This window comes from Myxocyprinus asiaticus, chromosome 23, assembly GCF_019703515.2.
Source record: "Myxocyprinus asiaticus isolate MX2 ecotype Aquarium Trade chromosome 23, UBuf_Myxa_2, whole genome shotgun sequence".
Lineage (NCBI taxonomy): Eukaryota > Metazoa > Chordata > Actinopteri > Cypriniformes > Catostomidae > Myxocyprinus > Myxocyprinus asiaticus.
This window is the reverse complement of record NC_059366.1, coordinates 43,784,410-43,803,866: the sequence shown is the minus strand read 5'-3', so window position 1 is coordinate 43,803,866 and position 19,457 is coordinate 43,784,410. Positions and strand designations below refer to the sequence as shown.

The window sequence follows — 19,457 nt, the reverse complement described above, 5'->3', positions numbered from 1 at the left end:
ATTAGTTGATGTTCATTAATCAAAATACTAATGATCATTGTTAGTTCATTTTGCATTAACTAATGTAACTTTTTTAATGTTGTGAACTAACTTTTAATGTAAAAAATTTATTAGTATAGAGTATGTAGAAATTAACAAGTTAATGTTAATTTATCAAAATACTATTGTTCATTGTTTGTTAGTTCATTTTGCATTAACTAATGTAACTTTTAACTACGTGAACCAACTGTTTATATTAAACATGCATTTTTATATTTAGAAATTAACATGTTAATGTTAATTTATCAAAATACTTTTGTTCATTATTTGATAGCTCATTTTGCTTTAACTAATGTAACTTAACGATGTGAACTAACTTTTAATGTTAAAAATGTATTAGTGTGGGGCCTGGGTAGCTCAGTGGTAAAAATACGCTGGCTACCACCCCTGGAGTTCGCTAGCTCGAATCCAGGGCGTGCTGTGTGACTCCAGCCAGGTCTCCTAAGCAACCAAATTGGCCCGGTTGCTAGGGAGGGTAGAGTCACATGGGGTAACCTCCTCGTGGTCGCTATAATGTGGTTCGTTCTCGGTGGGGCGCATGGTGAATTGAGCATGGTTGCCGCGGTGGACGGCGTGAAGCCTCCACACGCGCTATGTCTCCGTGGCAACGCACTCAACAAGCCACGTGATAAAATGCGCGGGTTGACTGTCTCAGACGCGGAGGCAACTGGGATTCGTCCTCCGCCACCCAGACTGAGGCGAATCACTATGCGACCACGAGGACTTAGAACTGTATTAGTATATGTGGAAATTGACATTAAACTACATTGAAAGCGAATATATGATGGTAACCGGGTTGACCCCAGAGCTGGGGACAGGCCAAAAAAGCCATAAAAGTAAGAAAAAGAAGAAGAAAATATATACCGGTGTGTATATATATTTTTTCTTTCTATAAATGTATATAATATATATATAATTTTTTTTCCCATGTACTATATATGAGGAACACAAATGGCACCTGTTTTGTAGAATGATCCAGCCGTTCTCTTTTCCTACATAACTCAAAGCCATCAAGGCATCTCAATCCTAACCCCTGCATCTAATGTCTTCTGTTTCTCGGTAGGCCTGATTTTGGGATGGCTATTGCTTTTGTCTTCTCTGCAGTTGTGCCCTTGGTTGTATCTCGGAATGGTTCTTATTTTAGCCTCCAGGAATTAATGTAATACCCATAGTATTAGATATTGATATGGATTCCCTGACCCTCTCCCAGGTAGACCTGTAGAATTCCCATAGAATTCCCTCGGTTATGATACTTATGTTATATGTCTGTTTCCCTTGCTATTCCCTGAGAGTTCTTAAGATTTACTTGTGAAATTTGGCAAAAGATTTTCATAAAGGTTATGTGTCACTAAATCTAAATCAGAGCTGAGCCACAGTGCATTTACCAGTAGAATATTGGTGACCATATTGCTATCAGTCAAAATTAGCATTATTTTGTTTAAATATAGATTTGATTTGGCCAATATTGGAAATAGATTACCGTAATATTGAATCTTAGTTCTTCCAATTCAAACAGGTTTGCCAGGTTTCAAAAGTACTAAACATTTATTAAATTAACATTTTCTACTGTGTTATATCATGTTTTGATGCCTGATTTCACCTACAGCCTGTGATTTTATTACTACTATTTTTTTTTTACAGCCAGGCAAACAGTATAGATTTATGATATTAGCCATATTTTGGTTATCGACCATAGCATAAATAATTATCACAATCGGTTTTACCCAAAGTTTATACATTAGTGCATGCCTAGAGGCCACTGGTATTAGTGCGTTTGTTATCGGGTGAATAGTTTGTTGGATCTATTCAGCCATTTCACTTGTTCTGGTCGAACCTGAACCGACAGAAATCCGTAATTTCTTTAGCGGCTCAGGTTCACAGTAAGGCCACTTTAAATGGTTACAAGTTGCTCTTTCCACAACAGCTATTGCATTTGTTAAGATGGTCAAAGCTGAACTCTGACAGAAGGTTTTACACATTATCTCCAGATACTGATAATCCCTCACCACACCCCTCAGCTGACATACAGTTCCACCAGTCTACTGAAACACATTTCAACTTGTGATCTGGATTATTATTGGCCTCATTGTCATGCTCATTGCTTAGAAATGGACAATAGAAGTACACAAATTTTGTAAAGAGGCTCCTACATCCTAAATGGTATGAATGATTAGAATTAATGCGTACGAAATCATAGTATGTTGAAAATAATATGCCTGGATGTTAAAGGCCTTCTTTTTCCGGTTGACTGCAATTTTTAAATGTATAGACTGTGCCATCATATGCCAGCTGCTCTTATGTAATCTGTGTGCAATGCTTCATTTTTGCTTTACTGTGAGTTAATCAGCATACTCGTATTAATGGCTCAATCATGTGTTCATTTAGTCCAGGCCTGAACAACATCCCTTTCTACAAGCCATGCTCTCTCTACGGATAAATAACTTGAAATCTGCACAAGATAGAGGACACCTTATTTAACTGTGTGGTATACTTCAGACAACTTGTTTGCATCAAAGAGGTTTTTCTTTCATTGAAACAAGTTGGGTTAGACTCCTGTTTACAGTTTTACCGTTTATCGTTAGAAGCACATTACCATAACTAAAAAAATGACAAAATATTGCTGTGTTGCATAGCCAAAGTCTCCCTGACTTTCTTTAGCATGTGCAATTTATTTATTTAAACTTGCTTATGTATTGTGTTCTGAAAGCCATTTGTGGTTTGAGTGTACCTGTTTTAGGTTCTTTAAGGGAATTTAAAGGAATTGTTCACCCAAAAATGAAAAGTCTCTCATCATTTACTCATCCTCATGCCATCCCAGATGTTTGACTTTCTATTTTCTGCAGAACACTAATAAAGTATTTCAGAAGAATATCTCGGCTCTGTAGGTCCATACAATGTGAGTGAATGGTGACCAAAACCATAAAGGCAGCATAAAAGTAATCCATAAACTCCAGTAGTTTAATCCATGTCTTCAGAAGTGATCTGATAGGTGTGAGTGAGAAACAGATCAATATTAAAGTCCTTTTATGCTGTACATCTTGCTATTGCAGTCTCTTGGCACGATCATGATTTAAAGCTCGATTACACTTCCTAGTGCTTGACGCATGGGCAGAGCGCTAGATAGTGCTAGGAAGTGTAATCGAGCATGCAGTCATGTTCGCTATTGAGACTGCTGATATGAAGATTTATAGTGAAAAGGGAGTTATATTTTGGTCTGTTCTCACCCAAAACCAATTGGATCACTTTAGAAGACATGGATTAAACTATTGGAGTATTTGGATTACTTTTATGCTGCCTTTATGCGCTTTTTGGAGCTTTAAAGTTGTGGTCACCATTCACATGCATTGTATGGAACTACAGAGCTAAATTATTCTTCTAAAAATCTTCATTTGTGTTCTGCAGAAGAAAGAAAGTCATCTAGGATGGGATGAGTAAGTGATAAGAGTTTTTCCATTTTTGGGTGAATTTTTACTTTAATAATTGCCTCACTGGAAAATATTTTTCTCACTTTTGGTCTGGGGTGTCTGGAGATAGCCTTCTGTATTTAAAGCAAATTAAAATGGTCTGTAATACAATGTGTAACATCTTCAGTTGTTGTGATGGATTCAGTCAGACCTTCAGAAAAACCCCTTGTTTCCAGAAGAATATTTGTTTTTGACAGGGCATTCAGAATGAGTTGAAACTGCTATAATATGAAGAGGTTAAATATTAACAGGAATGATTGCTTACTACAGTGTTTAGATAATAATGATTAATAGAACTTTGGTTTTATGCTTCCCACAGTGAGATTACAGTATTGAACTTGTCAAATAAGGTTTAGATTTGCTCATAAAGGTCCTATTTGTAGTAACATTCATCTCAGTGCAAAGTACAATGTGAAGTGATTTGTATCCTTGTAAATTCTCATGTCTGTCAATAAAAACAAAGTCACTTCTCTCATGACCTCTTGCATTTACCCTAGTTTAAACGCTGTGTCTGTCTAAACAGTAACTCCTGCAGAACATCAGATTTCCAAACGCACATGCTCTCAGTAACCAGCTCTCTCCTCTAGTGGATTTCAGCTGTTTGCTTTGTCCTCTTGTCCATTTGACAAAGCTGCTAGTAGTGCTTTTGTGTTTAACCCCTTGTACGTTTTACGCAGTACTGTAGTTATGCTGTCTACGTTGTATTAACCCCTATGTTCCTCTCTGAGTTGCATGAGAGTTGATTTATCAGAAGCCCCTGCATTTCTCTAAGCAAAAACTAATGTTGCTGCCAGAGTAATCGGGGTGCAGCAGGATAGGTGGAAGGACAACTAACCAGGCCTTGGATTGAACCCTGAGGAACTTTTAATCTTTACACTGCTTCTATTCTCATTCAGAGCATTGTGAAGGCTGCAGACAGCTCTCCGAGAGGCAGCGTGAACGGAGATGGAATCGCCCCCCCTCAGGCAAGTGCCATCTCTTTGGTTGAGTTTTTTTAATGTGGAGTTATTGTAGAAAAGTGTGCACATCCCAAAAGTAGGGGACAGGTGCAGAACGTAGTGCATCAAATGCAAAAAACTCCCTGAAAATTAAGTAAATCTCTGCACAATGTCATTATGTGCAGCATTCCCACGGTAATGTAAATATCAGGGAATTGTGTTTTCCAAATAGTGAAATATATTTTTCTATTTTTTCCTCTGCTTCAAAATATTTAATGAGCTGTAGATATTGCTCTTGCATAGAGTAAAGCATGTTTGCAAGCCATAGTTACAGGGCCAGTTCTAGGATGTGATCTTTAGGGGGCATTTTGACATTTAGGGTGAGCAATAGGCTAGGTTTTGTCTTCATCTGTACTCTTATAGTACAGCTATAATGTTTGTGAGTAGCGTGTGCAGCAGTACTTGTACATTTTTGCATACAGTTGTTACTGAATTTTAATCGATGTGAAATGTTCTGAAGTTGAAAAATAATCAAGTCTTATTGGTCGGTTAGTTTCTTTTGACATGAAAAAAATCAGCCAATGCTCCAAAGAATAGTCGGGGTGCGAATTATTTAATTTGCGTGAGTGTGAGTAGACCTTATGGGGGTCTCACACCAGACACGACAGGCCGACAACATGCGGCATCCTAAAATTCGAAACCATTGTTTCCTATGAATGTAAGCACAGCTTCGCCGCCATTCGGCATCTATCAATGCACCCCACTAAGTCTTCAGAGGATTCTCAAAATTCTTCTGCACCACTCATAGTTTTCCTTAATAATAAAAATAAATAAAAAGAAATACAAAGAGTATTAATGAGTAAATGATTGAATTAAGACATGATGGCAAAAGCTCTTTTTCTGTTGTACCAGTGAATAAACAAATGAATACAGGTGCACCACTTATTCACGACATTTATAATTTATTAATGCATCGTATTTTTCAAATTATTCATTAATTTGCCTAAAACAAACCACGAAGTGTGAGTCATTAGTTGACTGTCATATAGAACAATTAATATTATTAAAATAAAGTACAGAAGTTGAAATATTTTCCATCATCTTTCCTGTCAACACACCCCTTCCAACATCCCATCTCGGCAACTCATGTAACATCTAGAATTCCGAGTTTCCACTTTTCCACGTTTATGTGCTTGGAACTCGTAATTACGATATTATCGACTCTACTTGAAGGGCACAATAGACCACATTGCATTTGAGGTAAACGCTAATCCATCCTGATGCGTCCCGGACAGCAGCGAAGTACCACCCCTCACCTGTCAATCAACCACTGCACTAAAACAAGAGCAGTTTTAAAAGGAAAAAGCAACGTGTTTTGCCTGTCCACATGTGATCGGATCACCCGAGACGCATCTTAATACCAAATATAAACGGGGTCATAGCTACCTCCTAGAAAACAGAAACTTTACCAGACATACCATTGTGATCAATCCATTTAATAATGACTTTCAGAAATGATTTATTATTGCATCAAAATTATTTACCTTTATTGAAAAGAGTGTAAAGTTATAACTCACCAAACTTGAATCTCATCAGGAGTTGACGTTGAACTTGAGCTTGCACGTACAGAATAATGCGTTCTTTGTGTGATACCTGTGCTTTGTTCTACGTTTGGTTTACACGTGATGCGCCGTGGCACTTTAACAGATTAAAGTTGGGAACTTTTAAGATTTTTATTTCAGTCTACATGTTGTTTTTCTGATTATCATTAAATGTCTAAAATGCTTCTGTATTCATTCTCCTGCAGAGAGAGGAGTCTCTGTCTCTTGCACAGAAGCTGCAGCAGAAGGTTTCTTCAGTGGAGTCTTTGCTTCGGGGTTCGGGTCGCGGTGAAGGGCTGTTCCGCTCAGGCTCACGGGACAGTCTCGCCAGAAGCTCCTCAAGAGAATCCCTTACTCTCGTGGGAGAGAATGAAGCGCCGTCCACTCAGGCATACGACCCACCTTCAGACATTGAGAGTGAGGCAGAGGAATCACCCGGCAGTGTTGAGGGTCTGTCGAAAGAACAGCTCTTAAACCGCCTGCACAGGGTGGAGAGAAGCCTTGGCAATTACAGAGGGAAATACTCGGAGGTGAGCAGATGAGACTAGCGAATGCTACAACCGCAATTATCAAGCGCATTATCACATCAAGATTAAAGTAATATTCAGATTTCTTTTTTTTACTTGACATCTGTTCACTGGATTTGTTGCATGTTGTCGATTACCTCTGAAAATAATTTTGATGTCCTTCAGTGTATGTATAAAAGGGCTGGCTATCGAAACGATACAGATTTCCTGATTTGATTCCGATTCAGAAACTCTCGATTAAATTCTCATACGGTTTGATTCGATTCTGATTCATTTGTGTATATTTCAGTAATAATGTCCATTTTGCTTACATGTGAAAGAAATTCTCTCTCTGCTAATGCTGTAAATTATACAGGGGGCCTTCTAACTTGGTACGTTATGAAAATATTAATTTTAAGTGACAAAAGGGCCCAAAATAAGCAAGCCAATTATTATTTATTTAACAGATATAATAATCAACACAACCAAAATGAAAGTAAACTTTAAAAAGTAAAAGATCAATCTTAGCATTGTAAGAATCGATATCGGAATCGTGAATTGTACGATTAATCGGATAATCCATATTTTTACCCAGCCCTAGTGTACAAACAAATGAGAAATGCGTTTACAGTATAATGTCAATGGGAGCCTATGAAACTTTAGAGTTAAGACTCTAGAACTTTATTTGCCAAGTATATATAGATATATGTTTTTTTTGGTGGATATTAAAACACAATACGTACAACACAGAGGCACAAAACACAATTTAACAGCAAGACAAATGGAATTGAATTTGAAACTTCTCATCTAAGAAATGTACTGTCAGGTAAATAAATGTTTGGATTAACCATGCATTTAAATCAAGTAATTAATTATATATAGTCATCAAAAAGATCTCCGGTATGGAAGGCTACTTCCAAAATTTAAAATTGGCAATGAAATGCTTCAGCATGGCAAGATGTGGTATGTAGACATTAACCCTTCTGTGGTCTTAACGATCAAGTCCCTACATTGTCCTTAAAGGTCAAATTGACCCTTTTTTTTTTTTTTTTCTTTTTTTTTTTTAAAAGCTTGTAATAAAGGCTCTGTTTGCTCTCTCTGCTTTTGGTCTTAAATTGTTCGCCTAGGTGCCAGCTAACACTAGAAACAAGATTTTTTTCTCTATCACCTTTTATTTAAATATACAGACCTGAAAGGCAGGGGGAGCCTTTCTCATTCAACACCAGTGAATGTGCAATAAGCTTGCAATAGAAGAACAGGGAGAGTATTGCATTAACATTTAGTGTCTTTGTGTAGTCCACTTTTATCTTTGCAGTCTATGAGAGGCTGTAAGACAGGCCTCTTCTGGGCCAGTTTAATGAGATTTTAATTGTATGTTGGAGACTGGTGCGTCAAATGCAATTCCACAGTTGCTTCAACATTTTATTAGGCCATTACTCAAAGCCTTGACATAAAATTAAACCAAAGCAAGTTAATGTTGAGCATCTATTCTGACATATTATTTACTTGATTACTTATGCAGTTACCATGTAGCAGAATCTTTATTTTTTGGGTAAACTTTCACAAAGGGATAGTTTACCCAAAAATCACCCTCTTGCCATCCCAGATATGTATGACTTTTTCTTCTGCTGAACTCAAACTAAGATATTTAGAAAAGTGTCTTAGCTCTGTTGATCCATTCAATGCAAGTGAATAGTGGTCAGAACTTTGAAGCTCAAAACGCACAAAGGGAGCATAAAAGTAATCCATATGAATCCAGTGGTTAAATCTATATTTTCAAAAGAGATATGATGGGTTTGGTTGAGAAACAGATAAATATTGAAGTCCTTTTGTACTATAAATTCCTCTCCCTGCCCAGTAGGTGCTGATATGCACAAAGAATGTGTATCGCCAAAAACAAAAGAAGTTGACTTTTATAATAAAAAAGGATGTAAATATTGATCTGTTTCTCACCCACACCTATCATATCGCTTCTGAAGACATGGATAAAACCACTGGAGACATATGGATTAATTTTATGCTGCCTTTATGTGCTTTTTTTGAGCTTCAAAGTTCTGGCCTCCATTCACTTGCATTATATGGACCTACAGAGCTGAGATATTCTTCTAAAGAACTTTGTTTGTGTTCTGCTGAAGAAAGTAAGTCATACACATCTGGGTTGGCATGAGGGTGAGTAAATGATAAGAGAGTTTTCATTTTGGGTGAACTATCCCTTTAAAATACAAATTAGAGCACAAAGCAGTGTGTTTGAATATTAAAGTTTTCTGAATTATAATCCTAGTTAGTTTTATTTGCCAAGAAAACTCTTTTTGTTAACCCTGCATTTTCTCTGTTGTAGGATGTGTTGTGAGAGAATGGCAAAGTAATAGAGCAATACGTTTGGCAGAATGAACACGTTGATGGTTAAGTTGTCATTAGGAGATAATTTGAGCAAGCCAGTTTTGTTCAAGAAGAGTTAAGCCCCCAAGTACTTCCTGTGCATACTTAAAGGGCCTGTTGCATCACTTGTGCACTCCTCAGAAAGTGTGTTTGCTATCTGACCCTGTTTACACCCACTTTAAGCATCTAATTCAGATGAGCTGGTTACAAGTGGAATCCACTAGCACCACATACAGGTGGTCCAAAGCGTTTTGTTTTGCGACCTTTAGGAGGTGATCAGTTAAGTTTTTAACTTAAATTTTCTCTCTCTTTGCTCTCTACCTCAGTTGGTCACAACCTACAGAACAGTACAGCGAGATAAAGAGAAAACTCAGGTAACGTCATATTCAGTCAGTGGAGCAGAATATATTATTGTTTCCTTGCAGCTTGTGGGAAGATTTCTAATGTCTTTAATGAGCTGCTGTATTTCTGTTGTCTGGTATGAAAGTAATAGTAGACTGTCATACATCTCTGTCTGTGTCTCATTGATTTGTGTGTTTCTTTCAGGCCATCCTTAGTCAGAGTCAAGATAAAGCCCTTAGAAGAATAGGGGAGCTCAGAGAGGTACGTCTTTAATCCTTCGTGCTTTCTCACTGTTTTCTGACTCTTTTCATCATGCACTAATTAATTCTTCTTACATGCTGTTCTGCCAATGTTTTTCGACCTCTGATGTCTCATTACACCTCACTCTACACCAGGGGTCGGCAACCTATGCGGAGGGGAAAGGTAATCACTGGCATGCCAGCAATGGCGAGAGAGGAGTAGACTATTTTATTTATATAAATTCCACACCTGCATTCCAATCTACATCTTGATGTAATCTTTCCTCAAGATCACGCAGTGTGTTTTCATGAGCTGAATGGGAGGCTAAACAAAAAGTTAAAACGTGACAAGACTGCAGTATACCCAACAGACTCGTGCAGCATGTGCAAGCCATTCACACATCACGAGCAGGCAGCGCTTCACTTTTGAGTAAACGTGCCCACTTTGCTTCGGTCAGGCTGTGCGGATGACAGCCTGCATTCCGTGTTTGATTTGTTTCTTTTTGCTTTCAGAACAACACGTCATGTACTAAGGAAAACATCAGTATTAATCTTTGGGATTTCCAACCCAGCATACAGGTACACCCTCCTTAAACCATGGTCACACTCAGAATTACAGTAAAAGATTAAAAGAGAAAACATAAACCCACATTGTGGGGTTCAAAAATCTAAGTCTATTCAAAATATAAATGAAACCTGGAAATACGTTTTAGGATTTTGTAGGTGCGATTCACTGAAAAGGGCTATCGGCTTGTGATGTGCGAGTGGCTTGCATGCGCAGTGTGAGTCTCGTCACACTCCCATTCAGCTGATGAAAACGCTGCGTGATCATGAGGAAGGATTACATCGAGATAGATTGGAATGCAAGTCAGGTGCGAAAAACTTCATATAAGAAAATCGCCTGCTCCTCTCTCGCTGTTGCTTGCGTGTTAGTGATTTCCCCTCTGTGTGATTTTGAAAAATGTATAACCTACTATAAGTAATATTTAAGATTCCACACAATTTCGTGATTTCGTCACAAATTTGTGACATTAAATGTGTTAACTAATTTTGTACAAAAGGACAGGTTCTCTTTCATTAAATAACTTTCACAACATGCTCTGTGAAAAATCACATGTAAGATTTTTCACTCAAACTGTTATGCTCATAATATAATTTGTAATGAAAAATAAACGATTAAAATAGAAAAATGCAAAATAGAACAATTTTCACAAGTGGACTCAAACTTTGGAAAATCACATACATGCGCATGTGTTGGCACAGCCATTGACCAGGAAAGTAAAAAATGGCACTCCATGTCAAAAAGGTTGCCAACCCTTGCTCTACACGGTGTATTTAAAGGCAACTTGAAACAGCATTCCTAATGCAGCTAACTTCCATAATGTGACATAATTCTGAGTATAATAGTTTTTTTATTAATTCTGTTAATGAGTTAGGGGAAAGATTTGCAAGAAGGGAAATAAATATTCTTCCAATTGATGATGTGGGTCAAGGTTTTAATCTAACCATGACTAATGAAATGTTAAGTTAACAAAGTTATTAGCTCATTAAAAAATTCTAAATGTAGAGATGCTCATCAATTTGACACTATGTTTGTAAAAACTCACAAAGATATTTTAACCCCTGTCATTACTCATTTAATTAATTTGTCATTTGAATATAGCGTTTTTCCTACTGCGTGGAAACAAGCCATTGTTACTCCTATTTTTAAACCTGGAGATCATTATGTAGTTAGTAATTATAGACCCATAAGCATACTGCCAGTACTCTCAAAGGTTGCGGAGAAGATCGTTTTTGAACAACTGACATCCTATCTTACATTTTATGTAGTTTGGTTTCAGAGTAAATTATTCTACTGAAACAGCTACTTTACATTTAATAGAGCAAATAATATCTAGACTTGAGAAAGGAGGATTAGTTGGTGCTAGATTTTTAGATTTGCGTAAAGCCTTTGATACAGTAAATCACAAAGTTTTTCTTTCTAAACTGTCTAAGTTTCAGTTTTCATCTGGAGCTTTAGCATGGATATCCTCATATTTATCAAATAGAGAACAATGTGTAAAAATTAAAGGGGTTCTGTCCTGTAGCTTACATTATACAATGGGTGTACCCCAAGGATCAGTGTTAGGTCCCTTATTATTTAGTCTGTATATTAATGATCTCCCGCAACAGTGTGAAGGCATACAAGTGCAAATGTATGCTGATGATACTGTTATTTTTACACATGCGAGAACAGCAGAGTTAGCAGCGGAGAAGTTAAAAGCTGCTATGAAAAGGATTACACAGTGGCTGGAGCAATCGTGTCTTAGCCTGAACATTGGTAAAACAAAAGGGATGTTCTTCTCTAAAACAAATGTTTATTCCCCCAATGTTGATATTTTTATTAATGGTGAAAAGATAGAAATAGTTACTGAGTTCAATTATTTCGGCGTAATATTGGACTCAAATCTTAGTTTGAAAAAACATGTAAAGAAAATGGTGAGGACTATTAAATATAACTTAGCAAATTTTAGACAAATTAGACAATGTCTCTCTATTGATATAGCTAAGACTTTCATGCATGCTATGATCCTTTCTCTTATGTCATACTGTCTGACATGTTGGGGTCAAGCTGGTGAAACTGTGATTAAACCCTTAAAATCCCTATATAAACAGACTTTAAAATTTTTAGATAAAATCCAAACCATTATCATCATTGTAGGATCTTAGAGAAACATAATTTTTTGAGTTTTGACAATTTTAGACTTTTTCAAATTTGTATATGATATATACAATTTTAAATGGTTTGGCTCCTTCCTCTGTGATTTTGTTCATTTTCGTTCTAAAAACTCTGTGAGATCTACCAGATTATCACCCATAAGTGATTGTGTTGTTCCTTTTCGTCATTCTGCTTTTGGACTATCATCTTTCTCAGTGAAAGCTACTACTCATTGGAATGCCTTATCAGAGGATATAAAAGGGTGTACATCTATTGGTCTTTTTAAATTGAAGCTAAAATCTTTTTTAAAATCGACCCAACTCTGTGAACCTTGACATGGTTGCAGTTAAATTGACTTATTAATTTTTTCTTTTGTTTATTTTTTTGGCCCTGATAGGATGTGTGTGTGTATGTATGTATGTTTTATTGTATGTATTATTTTATCATTTATGTTAGTGATGACCTGCCAGGGGACTGCGGATGAAAATTAGCCTTTGGCTAAATCCGGTTCAATGCATGAAATGGAAACATTTATGTAAAAAATTGTACATGGTCCCTTTTCAAATAAATAAATCAAAAAATAAATAACAGAATATTAAGTGTGAGATAATGTAGGGAGGGACTTGATTTATTGTCCAGGATTTGACTGGATTGTGAAAAGTTAGGCTATGAAATTATTAGTGGTGTTTGCATGGGCAAGCATCATGATTACTATTTGCTTATACTTAGGATTAGTGATTTGAACAAAGCTCTAACTCTACAGTAAGTATTAAACTTCAGTATGTAACTCGTTCCACACCCTCTGTGTATACCTTGCTTGTTAAGGAGAGGGGTGATATTATTTTCGTAAGCAATCAGACTTACAATTTTTGCCTGGCAGACAAAAATGCAGGGTACAAAATCATATAGACTTACATTGGAGGAGTGACACCAGCCATACTTTGGGACCAGAATATTGTACCTTTATATACTGTAATATAAAATTGTAAAATACAGTGATTAAATGTAAAACATAATAGCACTCTGTATGTTTTATTTTTTCTCTCATTCTTTCTGATATTGCATATTGAAAATGTTGTGTTTTAGTGCTGGGACAATAGATTACATTGAGTTATGTATTTTTCAATTTCCAAAAGAACGTTATTGTAAGAGTTTAAGAAAAAAAAAAAAGTTAAAATTTACTGAACTTTTAATAAACTCGCAAACTTTTTTGTTTTCCAAAACCATAGCTTTAATATATGCTTTGTTTGTTAAAAACAGATGCCATGGCCCCCACAAAGCCCCCCACTGAACTTAGTGTCAGTCTGAGATTACATAAAGAGACAGAAGCACTTGAGACAGCATAAATAGATAGAAGAACTGTGGCGAATTCTCCAAGAAGCTTGAAACTGCCAACAACCAAGAAAAACTGTGTCCAGGTGTATCTAGGAGAATTGGTGCTGTTTTAAAGGCAATGGTGGTCACACCGAATATTGATTTAGTTTTTTTATGTTTACTGGACTTTGTATAATGTTAATTGATAAATGAAAACTATTTATGTCATTATGTTTGAAGACATCCTCAATATGCAACAATTTTCACAAGTGCCTAAAACGTTTGCACAGTACATATATATACTGTATATACAGTTTATATAAATTATATATAGCTTAATATATTAATTTTACCTTTATTAATTTATAGCATTAATTACGACATTAATATTTATATTTATGGCCTTATTTATGTGTCATGTAAATCACTCTAATTGTGTTTGGGTGATGATGCACAATAACTTGCTTGATGTTAATTTACACCTTAACAAAACCAATATCCACAGAATTTATCTGAACTTAAAGTTGTTTCTCTTGATAAATAGCTGTTATTTAACACATGAGAATAGAACTTTGTGACATCATAAGTGTCAGAGGTTCTAAGACATCCAGAGTTACTAAGCAACAAAAATAGAATGTTTTGTTAAGATTTAGAATGCTGGCAGCCTCCTTCAGTTGATCTGATTGCTACCTGTTCACTGTAACAGATACAGCTATTAAGTAGGATACAGCTATTTTTATTTACGTTCTGTTTGTACGGACCACTGAAATGGCTTCGTCTTACAAATGTGACTCTTGAAAAGGAGACCTGAGAGGAGCACTGCTTGTGCATGACCTTCAAGCAGAGGTGGACGACAAGTTGCTGTTCAGAACATTTATTCCATTCGGTCCCATCAGCAATTTGCGGGTATGCAGAGACAGGGTGTCCCCCCTACCTCTCAGTGGGGTATGGTTATGTCACCTTTTCATACTTTGGCATTGCAGAGAAGTCCCTGAACAAGCTGACAGGTGAGGATCTCCTGGGCAGACCACTGCAAATAACATGGGCCCAGCACGATTCTACTTTGCTGAGAAGTGGAATCTGCAATGTCAAGGAATGTCAGGTGGAGCAAAAGCCCAGGTTTCAACATCCTGAGAAGGAGGACCAGAAAAGCTATCACCCAAGTCTGAGTCTTTATATCTCAAATCTCCCATACAGCTTGGGTACCGAGCAGCTGCGATGGCTGTTCTCATGATTTGGAACCATCACCAGTGCCACTGTGATGATGCAAAACAGCAAAGATTTTGGATTTGTGACATTCTCTACTCCTGCAGCTACTATGAAGACTTTGTCAGCAATGAACGGCCATGTTGTTGGCAACAGGTCATTGAGTTTCACTCTGTCCCGAAGTGCAGTAAAGAGAGACCAGTGTGAGCACCTGGACAGCTCTGAAACATTGTTGGACGTTGTCGTTGAAAAGACTTGGCAGAAGTACATTGAAGTGGCAGTGCCTGACATTGCTCCTGAATTACCTGCCAGCCCTGAAAGGACACTGCGTGTTCTGCAGCCGAAACCATCTGCTCTGGTTCCAGAGAATGTTATGGCCACCGTTCCAAAGGGTACCACCAACCAGCTTGCACGGCTCAATCCATGCACTCGATGGGATGCAGTGGGTCTCCTGCCTCAGGGTGCGAGTCTCCACCTAGTCCTCTCTTCCACACTTCTGGACATGGTTAAGTTCACTTCCACTCCAACCAACTGGCTGGGAATTGTATGGCCACTAAGATGCCTGTTTTGAAGCCCAATCAGCCTGCTCTGCCTCCTGGAAATGGTATGGCCACAACTATTCCCCAGGTGAACAGCTGCTTTAGTGTCTGCCCCACCAACCAGCTTGCCAGGCTCCAACCGAGTCCTCGATGGGATACATTAGGTCTCCTGACTCAGGGTGCGAGTGTCCACCTAAACCTCTCTGCCACCCTACTGGACAAGGTGAATTTTGAAATTCCCTGATGCCTTTTTGAAGTCCAACCAGCCTGCTCTGCCTCCTGGAAGTGGTATGGCCAGTACTATTCCCCAGGTGAACAGGTGCGTTAGTGTCTGCCCCAGTAACCAGCTTGCCAGCCTCCAACCGAGTCTTCGATGGGATGTGGTGGGTCTCCTGCTTCAGGGTGCGGGTCTTCATCTTGTCTTCTCTGCCATCCTTCTGGACAAGGTAAAGTCAGAGATTCCCTGGATGCCTGTCTTCTGCTTCAGATTCCCAAGATCAGCACCTGCATTAGTGTGTGCCCCACCAACCGGCTTGCAAGGCTCTAGTCGAGTTCGCAAAATGATGTGGTGGGTCTCTGGCCTCAGGGTGTGAATCTCCGCTTAATCCTCTCTGCTGCCCTACTGGACACGGTGAAGTTCAAGATTCCCTGGATTCCCAAACAGTCTCCTCTGCTTCCTAGAAATGGTATGGCCACTACTATTCCCCAGGTGAACAGCTGCATTAGTGTCTGCCCGACTCACAAGCTTGCTAGGCTCCAACCAAGTCCTTGATGGGATGCGGTTGATGTCCTGCCTTAGAGTCAGAGATTCCCCCTTGTGATCTCAGGCACCTTACTGTACAATGTGGTGTTCGAGAGTCCACTGATGCCTGATTTGCACCTCAACCAGCTGGCACTCCTTCTTGGAAATTTCATGGTGACAACTGTTCCACAGATTAACATATGCCTTCGTATCTGCCGCACTAACCAGTTTGCTAGGCAGGATGCAGTGGCTGTCCTCTGTCACCCTTCTGGACATCCTCAATTTTAAAATACCATGGTGCCTCTTGGCCTGAAGAGGAATGGAGCTGTATTGAAGAGCGAGTCCCATCAGACCAGTGTGGTTGCCAAGATATCGTCCAAATCCATGGTGATTATGAAAGGGTTGGCAACACCATAGTGTGGATAATTAAATAAATTAATTTGTTGGCACAATTATATTTTTGTCTACAAAACTAATTTCAAACATTTAAGCATACGCCTTCAGATCAAAATATTTTTAAGATCATGAGAAACATTTCAGTCAAGTGTTTTAAAACTTTTGACCGTTAGTGAGTGTGTGTGTGTGTGTGTGTGTGTGTGTGTGTGTGTGTGTGTGTGTGTATGTATATATATATATATATTATACACAGAGAGTTCAACAGAGAATGTCCAGACTGGTTTGAACTGACAATGTCTACGGTAACTCAGATAACTGCTCTGTACAATTGTGGTGAGAAGAATAGCATCTCAGAATGGTTTTAATGTTGTGGTTGATCTGTGTATAAATACTGTATATATTGTGCAAAAATAAAAAGTGCAGAGAAGTTGTTTTGTGTTTCTGTTTTTTACGTCACATTTCCGGCATTTGTGCCGGCTCATACTCTTGTTTTTTTTCTCTCTCTCACTCGTGTCTCTCAGGTGGAGCCGGCACATGATCGTTCCTGGGGAGGCGCTGAGCATGGCAATGATTTACTCGGCCATTCCATCTGTTTCTCACTGATTGCACTCCCTACTTATTCCTTGTGTTTTCCGTCTTTCTTCACCAGTTTATTGTTTGCTGTCATATGTTAACCGTGATCTCTTGTCTAGTTGGAGATTGCTCGTGTGTCTGTAGGATGCCTCGTGTGTCTCTAGAGGTGTGGTTACCTTCCTGTTCGCCGTTGCCTTCACCTTCGCCTGTATTGTTGCCCAGTTCCCTTGGAGGAGGATTCCTCAGTCTCTGCCCACGTGTTGGGGGAGAATCTCGCCTGAGCTTTGCTTCGCACCACACCAGCTTCAACGGACTCATCTTGGGTTGGCCCTGACTTCAACAATGCACGCACTCATCTTACTAACACACTCATTCCTTTGCCCACTGAGCGGCTATTGCTTTTGACTGTGCTCACTGCATCCGGTGCTGGGTGTGCCTGTCCTCATTTACAAGACTGTTGTTAATAAACTCATTGAACTGTTTCCCTCTGCATTTGGGTCCCTTTGTCTCCCCTCACTCTCTGACATTTTTGTTTCCAAAAATAAATATATGGTTTCATTAAATTGTGGAAATTAATGAAATTTTTAACAAAATATTTAATATTTACAAAAATTTCACTCCATAAAATATTAGAAAATCGAAAGTGTGCTATCAATTGATGAGGCTGTCTGTAGTTTTTGGAGCTGACTGACACAAGGGCATTAAAGGGTTAGTTCACCCAAAAATCAAAATTCTCTCATGATTTACTTATCTTTAAGCCATCCCAGATGTTTATGATTTTCCTTCTTTAGCAGAATTGAAATGAAGATTTTTATAAGCAGATTTCAGCTCAGTTTGTCCATACAATGCATATAAAAGTCGTGTGGATTACTTGTATGCTGCCTAAATATGCCTTTTGGAAACAGCCAGCAGCCTGATGGCACCTGTTTACTTGCATTTTATGTACAAACAGAGCTAAAACGTGCTTCTAAAAATCTTCATTTTGGTTTTGCTAAAGGAATGTCATACACATCTGGGATGGCTTAAAAGTAAGTAAATCATGAGAGAATTTTCATTTTTTGGGTGAACTAACCCTTTAACACTTCAGCTAAGAAGGCATGGCGATATGCCAATGTCAATAATACTTCACAATTAGGTGCTATTTTTACAGAATTTATTAATCTTGGTTAATGTTAACTTATATAAATAGTTTTGTTCATTGTTAGTTTACAGTGTATTTTACATATAAAACATACAACTTTTAAAAAAAGTTTTTTTTTTTTTTAATTAAGTGGTGAAAAATATTTTTCATTGTTCGTTTGTTAACTTTAGTTAACAGATGTTAACAAATTAAACCCTACAGTAAAGTATTACAAATAATCATCAGGAATCGATAATAATGCAGTAATGCAGCTGCACGCATAAATGCCAAAGGATCTTGGGAGGGTATTAGGGTAAACATACAAAAATTGCTGGATTGAACTGAATGTGACAATTTACATAAGAATGGTTTTACTATCAACTTACTCCTAAATTTATACATGAAGGTTTCATAAATGAGGCCCAGTACAAAGTTACGGACATTTACCCGTTTGACGATCAAGCTAAAATAGGCTTAGGGTTGTATCTGTGTTTTGGATCATGGTAGCTGAGTTTTAGCTGATCCAAACTTTTCATAAGATGTTTTAGGTAGTTAACTACCAGCTGGTGGAGACTTAATGTAGTTGGTAAACTATCTTGGACCAGCAACAAACCACCTAATAATGCTAGCAATGCTAGTAATCAACTACCCAGAACACCCTAGCAACTGTATACTAATAAAAATTTAACTTCTTTGAGGCAACCACATAGCAATGACCTAACATCCACCCACAACACGTGAGCAGTATGCTGGCAACTTTTACTTGGGCACAAACCCAGGAATCTTGTTGTGTAATATTATTTTTCTTTGGCTGCATCGCCTTAATTATGTCTGTAGAAAAATCCTTTCATAGGTGGAGAAAGTTCTGAAAACCAAACCTTTTTGTCCATGAATAATGTGCACTGATGCATTGTACACAATAAGAACAATGAAATTTGTTTAGAAAGTAAATGTGGTCAATTTTGATTTTCTGTTTCTTTAAGTACACTTAAAAGCCACACAGTACCTCTCAAAGTTGAGTCAAGCTTTTTTTATTTTTCCAAAAAGTAACACTAAGACCCTTCAAGATTATATTGTAAGCAGTCATATACTGTAAGCTGTAAACTGAAGATTAACCAACTGAAATGATGTATTGGATTAAGTGTTGTCTATTTATGGACATGTCTGATGTCTTTATGTCATCTCTTCAGGAGCTACAGATGGACCAGCAGGCCAAGAAACACCTGCAGGAGGAATTTGATGCTGCTCTTGAGGAGAAAGATCAGATGATCACTGTGCTTCAGACACAAGTATGTGTGCTGTGTGTCTTTGGATATTTTGTATCGGCTGTGTCATCACTGATAATACTGAAGTTGTTTGTT

At 37.9% G+C, this 19,457-nt stretch overlaps 1 protein-coding gene across 7 annotated transcripts in view; it reads left to right on the top strand.

The window, feature by feature from the left end:
- Positions 1–19,457, top strand: part of LOC127413729 (golgin subfamily A member 4-like) — a 63,360-nt gene that overhangs the window by 8,526 nt on the left and 35,377 nt on the right. For 6 of the 7 annotated variants that reach the window (XM_051651109.1, XM_051651111.1, XM_051651107.1 and 3 more), the window contains 5 exons: positions 4,400–4,468; positions 6,249–6,572; positions 9,254–9,301; positions 9,474–9,530; positions 19,287–19,385. In XM_051651109.1, coding sequence (XP_051507069.1) covers positions 4,400–4,468; positions 6,249–6,572; positions 9,254–9,301; positions 9,474–9,530; positions 19,287–19,385 — 597 coding nt within the window. Of the gene's footprint in view, positions 1–4,399; positions 4,469–6,248; positions 6,573–9,253; positions 9,302–9,473; positions 9,531–17,106; positions 17,143–19,286; positions 19,386–19,457 lie in introns of those variants that run through there. The other variant, XM_051651110.1, reaches the window with a different exon arrangement.